The 7829-nt window shown below is 35.9% G+C and overlaps 1 protein-coding gene across 1 annotated transcript; it reads right to left on the reverse strand.

Annotated features, from left to right (window-relative positions):
- Positions 1-684: 684 nt before the first annotated feature.
- LOC135081981 (aldo-keto reductase AKR2E4-like) lies at positions 685-6767 on the reverse strand. Its single transcript, XM_063976734.1, is given in 8 exon segments — positions 685-1043; positions 1500-1700; positions 2276-2443; positions 3636-3752; positions 4767-4886; positions 4888-4935; positions 5652-5747; positions 6672-6767. Coding segments are annotated over 8 exon segments (966 nt in total). The 5' UTR covers positions 6708-6767; the 3' UTR covers positions 685-863.
- Positions 6768-7829: the final 1062 nt, after the last annotated feature.

Consider the following 7829-nt stretch of genomic DNA (forward strand, 5'->3'; position numbering starts at 1 on the left):
AGTTGACCTTGAAGTTTCGTCGATTTTTCGATACATTTGAGTTATTTCAGAGAAAATTTTAAAAAAGTTACCCAGGTACTATTTATTTATCATTGTATAGGCCAAACCATCCATTTGCCTCTGGTAAATAAGAGAGGGTCGCGCTTCTGCTGTGGAGATTAAATGCTCTTAAAATAATAATGACTACTTAACATATTACTGGGATTGTTTATAAAAGGAAATAAAAATAATATCAATAGGCAGCTTTTAGCTTGATGGAAAGTTTTCCTTAATAACTTAACGTAAATGGGTTTTCCCCTAATACCTCATTAAAAATAGAGCACAACAAAACCACAGATTCAATCAAACCGGTTAACTTAAACTGGTTTATTAATCTTTTTTCAAAGCGTAACAGTGTAAAAAATATTGAGGTGTGTACCAGAACAAGATACGGTAGTCTAACTTCTAATGCTTTAGATAAGTGTTTTTATTTTTTTGAGTTAAATGGCTTGATGCTTTTGTAAAGACTAGGTAGGTACATCTCTGCTTTAGTGTAGGATCCCCGACATAAAATGAAAAATAAGTAAGTAGGTATTACGTAGTTGGTAGAATAAGAATGGAGGAAAAAAGCTAGAGATTTATTTGTTCTGTGGTACAAAAGTAATCGGCAAAAAGATTCTTCTAAGATAGGTAAGAAAAACTTAATTTTAAAATTAGAAATAGTTTATTAATTTGATATCTTATTTTATTACATCCATAAAATAATCTCACGATTTAAACTGAGTATTTGTACTTTTACAATTCCGTCTTTTACACATCACTGTGATGTATTTCAATTAAAAATATGTTTTCAATCAAACTTCGAAAACGTTATCATTTCCTCCCTAAAAAGGGTAATTTGGGTATTTCTCCCAACCTGTGGGGTGAATGACTCTGACATTTTTATTGAATTTGCTAATCTCTGCCACTTCTTCTTTGGTGAGCTCGAAGTCAAATAGATCAATATTCTGAGCTATACGGTCTTTGTTTGCTGACTTGGGAATAGGGACGAGGCCTCGGTCAACCTGTAGACAAAAAGAAAATTAATTAATAATAATTACTAATTTTCATTATTATTATAAAAGTGAAACACTCTACAACGAGCGTAGATAATTTAAAACTTATAAACATTGGGAAGCAATCAAGATTGATAAAATTAATATTAAAGAACATAAAATAATAACAAAATAAAGAGCACATTGCGATGGAATTGGTAGGTATCATGCAAAGAAGTTTTTGAGAATATTTTTTGAGAAGACTTGAAACAAATGATGAAGAATAAAGATAAGTACTATAAACTAACGATTTAAGGCTGATTTTTCAATCGTTGGATAACTTTTAACTGAAGAATAAGTTTGGCACATTGACAGTATGCCAAACGTATTCTTCAGTTAAAAGTTAACAAGCGATTGAATAATCAGCCCCTAATACTGATTCAAAAAGCCGGTTAAATTAGGTATGTAGAAAATTCATCAAATTACCAGATATCGCAACACGATCTGAGCGGTGTTCTTGCCATACTTCTGGGCGATCCTGAGCAGGGTAGGATCGTCTACCCTGGGCGGGGGCGCGTCAGCCGTCTTCCTGGTGACGAGGAAGCCGAAGGGGCTGTACGCCATCACGGCTATCCCCAGACCTTGGCAGTGGGAGACCAGGGGCTCCTGGGTTAGCGTTGGGTTCACCTGGAAGAAATGGTCCTTTTGAGAAAGACACTCGAAAAACATGATGGAGGAATTTGAACCTTTCACGGATTTGGACTCAAAAATTACTCTACTTGATCTATTAACGATTTGAACCATATAGGTCACTTTAGTTTGAATCAAGTTTTAAGTGCCATAATACGATAATTTCAGAGTAGATTTTACATTAAAGTGATCAATTATTATGAAAGCTAAAAAGGAAAAGTTCCATTATTTTTATGACGGAAATACAGAGCAGAACTAATTCAATCATCAATTAGATAAATATGCTTGCACAACATTATTATAGGCGTTATGAATTATGATCCGTCAATTTCCTAGAAGATGGATCAATCTAATAGGATTTAACGTGCTCTCAAAAGTACTGAATCTTTAGTACTTATTTCAGACAGTCTTCGATTCATGTCTCAAAAGTAACCAAACTGAGAACAAAATACACAAACTTGTTTTATTACACCGCCAATCGAAACTAGAACCTCTAGATCTAAACTAGAAACTTGAGAGAATGCAATCCTGGACGGATCTTCTCCCTTCACCTCATAAACTTATGTACCTACCTCAATCTGGTTGACTGCTGGCTTGACTTTACTGTTGGCGACCAGCCTGTCAATCTGCGTGGCATTGAAGTTGGACACCCCAATGGACTTGGCCAGGCCCAACTCCTTAGCCTCTTCCATTCCCTTCCAGGTGTCTAGGTAGTCAGTATCGTCTGGTGAACCATCGCTCTGGAAAATATTTACTTCTGAATTGCGAGTAGAAAGATGATAAAATAATGCAGGTGGTTTATAATTACAAATACCACCGACTGGGGGACTGGGAGGTTACTTTGATAAGAGCTTCCTTGGTAATATCCCAACGATCTTGCAATTTTTTTTTTAAATTGGTAGTGCTTATTGTCAAATTAGTAGCGAAATTTCCTTGGTGTAATACGTTATTCTAATAAGGAAGTTCTTTTTAAAGTCCACGTCCACGGTACTATAAAGTTTAATACCTATTATTTAAATGAAGTAGAGGAGACTAAGCGAAAAGTTTTAAATCGCTTGCAGAATTTGATTTAGGTAATAATGTAACCGCAATGGGAGGTCTACCCACAAAGTGTACCGACGAAATCATAAAGGTAAGGCGCTAGACGCAGGCCGCTACCAATCGATCAACATGGAAATCATTAGGGGTGGCCTAAGTTCAGCAGTGGAGGTCCTATAGCTGAAATGATGATGATGATGAATAATTTGTAAAACCTCTATCGAACAGACACTTCAAGCATTTCGATATATTGAAGTAAAACTATTTAGTTAGTAAACAGTGAACCTACATGCATCATTTGATATCCTTACAAGACGTCCAATTAACTAGGCATGTACAGCAGCATTGATATATTAATTACAAGGTAAATAGCAATAATTACAATTACCTAACTACATTATTACCTCTGTAATTGACAGGTAATTTAGTACTACTACATAGTCGCATGTCTAAGTCAATTCGAATTATATTTATTACTTCTGGAAGGAATAGTTGCAATAAATATCTGACGCTTCTGGTCTAGTATAGCAACAACATTATGTAAACCTATAGAAATAAATGAATTGTTTTTAACTTTGTTTAAGCGCTCTTCAGTACAGAGTAGTAACGCGAGAATACGTACGTATTAGTTTGATTCACAGTTAAATTACTCTATCTACGCACTGGTTTTTTGAGCCTGAAGAAATATTAAATCAATAATAATAAATTCTTGAGTAATAGAAGCTAATGATGTAAAATACTAGCCAAGCATTGCTTGCGCATTTGTGCTCGACTGTATGGCCAATGTCTCTCTAACAAGCGATTCTCGTGGGTTCAATTCCCACCTGAGGCAATCCATATTTCAAAATAAAAAAATAATTCAGATGCAAATGAAAATACAGTTTAATTAATTACCTTTGCTGCAATCGGGAAGTGTATAAGATATAGATCGACATAATCCAGCCCCAGCCTTGCGAGTGATTCTCGCAGCGCCGGCACAACCGACGCACGCGCATGTTTGTCGTTCCACAGCTGAAATTATAGCAAATAATGGTGAGTCAGTTTGATGCGGCGATTCTTCTTGCCAAAAATGTTGGTATTGAAACGTTGGTCTATAAATAGAACACACTTTATCGTACACCACACAAGATAAGAAAGAAATATTTAAATGATACAGCACAATTTAGGCAAAAAATAGTAGGCTGGTAGTTTTAATAGGTTTTACCTCTAAGACATGTAGGTAAAAGCACCTTAAAGTCAAATTGTAAGTATGGTAATATTTTATTTTGTATTTTCTTAAGTAGATGATTTGTAAGATCTACTATTTCAATAGTTTATCTACATTAATGAATTGCTGTGTCGTGACCTGAAGGTAATTGGCGTGTAGAGTCACGACATAATTGAGACTTAATTGTTGACGGATGGAGGAAATAATAAAAAGACGTACAAGGGTTTTGCCTTCATTACTGTAGAAAATGTAAATTGGTACCTAGCTAGATACTTATAAAAGATGTTGCCTTTATAATTTGAAAAATGCTAGGTAATTAGTAGCTCCTACTTGAAAAAACTGTTTGTGATTTTAAAAGAACGGTCATTGCTCACTCGTTATCGTCGTCGTTTTACAAATTAACGTTTTTTTGTCTCTGTTTTTAGTTAGTAAGGTGATGAATAGGTCAATGTTACAAAAAATAATACACCTAAGAAAATAAATGCAATATAAGTACTAACTCTACAAACTTCTTTATCGCTATATTAGAAATCTCGGAGAAGTATAAACTACCTAAACACTGTGATAATTTTAATGAGTGAGTTTTTGCAACAGAAATGAATAACGGAATATGATAATAACTTTATGGGGTCTCTATAATAATAATTAACAGAACTGTATTCAACCTGGAGGCAACCAAAGGCTACTGTATATCATTTTTTTCTTTTTTCCCGTCAATCGCGGGACCGTCCGATAGTTTGGATTAACTAAGACAATCTTATCACAATGGTCTCTCCTCTAGGATACTGATAACATAGCTTGAACTAAAACTTACTCACCTTAGTAGTGATGAAGAGCTCCTCCCTCTTCACCAAGCCTTTCTTGATGGCATCAGCTACTCCTTGGCCAACCTGCTCCTCGTCCCCATAGACAGCTGCCGTATCTATGTGCCGGTACCCCCGCCTCTATGGCCCAGAAAACCGCGTCTCGAACTTCGTCTATTGGTGCCTGGAAGAGGTATAACTGGTTACTAATTGCTAATTGCTGATAAAGTCCCTGATAGTCTATCAAGAACTTCGTCAGATAAAGAACGTCTACTGCTAGACACAGGACGTCCACTGCTAGACAAAAAAAGACCACTGCTAGACAAAGGAAGTCCACTGCTAAACAAAAAACGTCCACCGCTAGACAAATGACGTTCACCGCTAGACAAAGGACGTCTACCGCTAGACAAATTACGTCCACTGCTAGACATAGTCTTCCCTCCAGAGTGGCCGGTTGGTAGCGGCCTGCATCCACTTATAACTTAGCTGACTTCTTAATTTATTACCCGACTGCGCCAGAAGAAGGGTTATGTTTTATGAACTTAGCTGATAGATAAGCTACAAAACGATTGATTTTACAGATCGATCTTTTGAGAGATAGATGAAGTCAGCAATAACCAAAACACACCCTCCCGCAACGCTCTACTACCGCAAGAAACTACCCAGTCAGTTATGCGCTATCCCTATAAAATTCACCTTGCATACTAGAATTTTAGCGTTATTAATTTATATCTGAATCAAACTAGAAACCTTTACATTTTATGTTCAAAGAAATGGAACAAAAAGCGTGTAGCATCACGTCGCTGGCGTATAAAATTGTTTGTCTACTAAGCTACAAAGACTGTAGCTAATTTGTAATGTAGGTACCTATTCGTTTTTAAACTTAGCTCGTTAACTTACCGCCCCAGCAGTGCCTCGGCCGGTTCCCAATGCCACTACGGGAATCTTGTGTCCATCATTCAGGTCTAACGTTGGAGCTTTCCCTCCAATCACCATCTAAAACACAAACAAAACACAAGAATTACAACGAAAATTGAAATTTGAACCTATGAACTCCAAAATACTGGATGTTATTATTTTTAACTAGGTACTGGAAGTTAAAAGAACTGAAGGTACTGAAAATATAGCACGAACATTGTCATTTTATTCTGACTGAAATAATGAAAAAAACGTTGTGTAAAAACTTGCGTAAAATCGACTGCGAATCGAATAGCGAACTGTAATATTCACCACGCCCGTGTTAAATTACTTACTTATTACAATTAATGTTTTATAATAATAAATATTTATTATTCAGAAAAAAACAAGATTGATGTTACAGTAAATGTTAGTAAAAACTTGATGTTCCATTGCAGGAAACAACGTTTTTCTGAGATTTATCGATCCAACTAGTTTTTAAATAAAACATCAATTAAAATAAACTTCGCTTGTATTTTAATTAATCTTGCTTCACTTCCTTAACTAGTGAAACAAGTTGATATTTATTTAAACTAAATAATAATGAAAACATCTGTTGGCCGGCACTTTCAAAAAAGACCCAAAAAATACCTTTATGATTAAAGTTATAGGTTCAAATAAGGGCAACATAAACATTACACGACAAAAATTAGTTTGAAATTAACATGTTTAAAATAATTAGAGCAGCACAGAACAATCCAGAGAATCTCTAAACGCAAAAGTCTGCAAACTGTTACTAGATCGGAACCTACATAATATTCTGATTCTGCCTTCACTTTGACATTTAGGTCTATCCAGTTCACATAGAATACTCGTACAAAAGCCTTAAAATATTACATAAGGATGCTTACTTCTACATACAAAATCCCTATCACAATATATCTTTGAAAAAGAGAATCAAACTTCAAAGAACAAGTTCCTTTTCATCTTAAAGCAGTACTATAAAATAATAATATTACTTACAGTCACAAAGCACGCCAGTACAGCCACTCGCCACATGTTCGCAGATGGTAATGTCACAACATACTACATTATGTTACACAATGTACACTCGTAAACCGGCTGTAGCCACTACATTCATCTAGACCAGGGTTTCCCAAACTATGTTAGGTTAGGTTAACTATAACAGCGACCCAGTGGTGGGTCGCGAGCGAACATTGAGTGATCCCTGTCTGTAAAACGTCACATCACCCTACCGATCCAACCACAGGGCAGCGGGTGAAATTTCCTATAGGTGGGTCCCGAGTTCGGAAACTTGTATTAGATGAGTCGGAGTCCAGACAACTTTGGGAACCACTGATCTAGACGTTATGTATTACGTATGTGCTCAAGTTTTATCACTATAGCCCGCGGCAATGAAAACTTAGATTTATGTTGCTTGAAGCTTTGGTATCAGTGTGTATCCCAGGTTCATGTGATAAGATTGTCTTGAATTGTTAATTAACGTAAGTAAATAAACATACTTATTTTGCATTTATCTCCTTGCCTTGTAATGGATATTTTAGCAACTTAGGTACAATTACTAACTCTACCTTTCTTGCTTGCTGAGTCGACACCTCTTTGGTCGACACCCAGTCTAATTAGAATAATACAAAAATAAAGGATCACCGTTAAAAATATTTTATACCTAAACTGTAAATATGCATAAGAAATATCCTATTTCTAATATCTTGGTGAAAATGTTCTGAAAACATGGATATGAAAACTTTTATAAGAACTGAGAATATAGCTAGGTCTATTTTTGTATCAAGATTTCCGAGCCATAAAGACGTCTGACGGTCTAATAAAAAGTGTAGGGAATTTAGTGCAAGAACCCCTCCACTTTGGTATAGAAGGCTCATTTTTGCACCAGTTGTTCTTTGGGTGCTCCTGAGTAGATTTCCGTCGGTAGACATCGGGAGCCCCCCCTGTGGTAGCAGGGGGAGGGGGGGCAAGTTTCCTTCTGCCGCGCTTCACTTTAAGGCCCATATCTTCAAAACTATAGGTATTAGGGCAAGTGTGGTGTCATTTTCGGATAATTAAAGGATGGCGAATTCATTTCTAGAACAAACTTTTTGCCTTTTTATACAAAAAAATAGAAATATTGAGAAAAATTCACAAAAACCAAAAAGTATTTTTTTA

The sequence above is a fragment of the Ostrinia nubilalis genome, chromosome 21 (genome assembly GCF_963855985.1).
Source record: "Ostrinia nubilalis chromosome 21, ilOstNubi1.1, whole genome shotgun sequence".
Classification (NCBI taxonomy): Eukaryota; Metazoa; Arthropoda; class Insecta; order Lepidoptera; family Crambidae; genus Ostrinia; species Ostrinia nubilalis.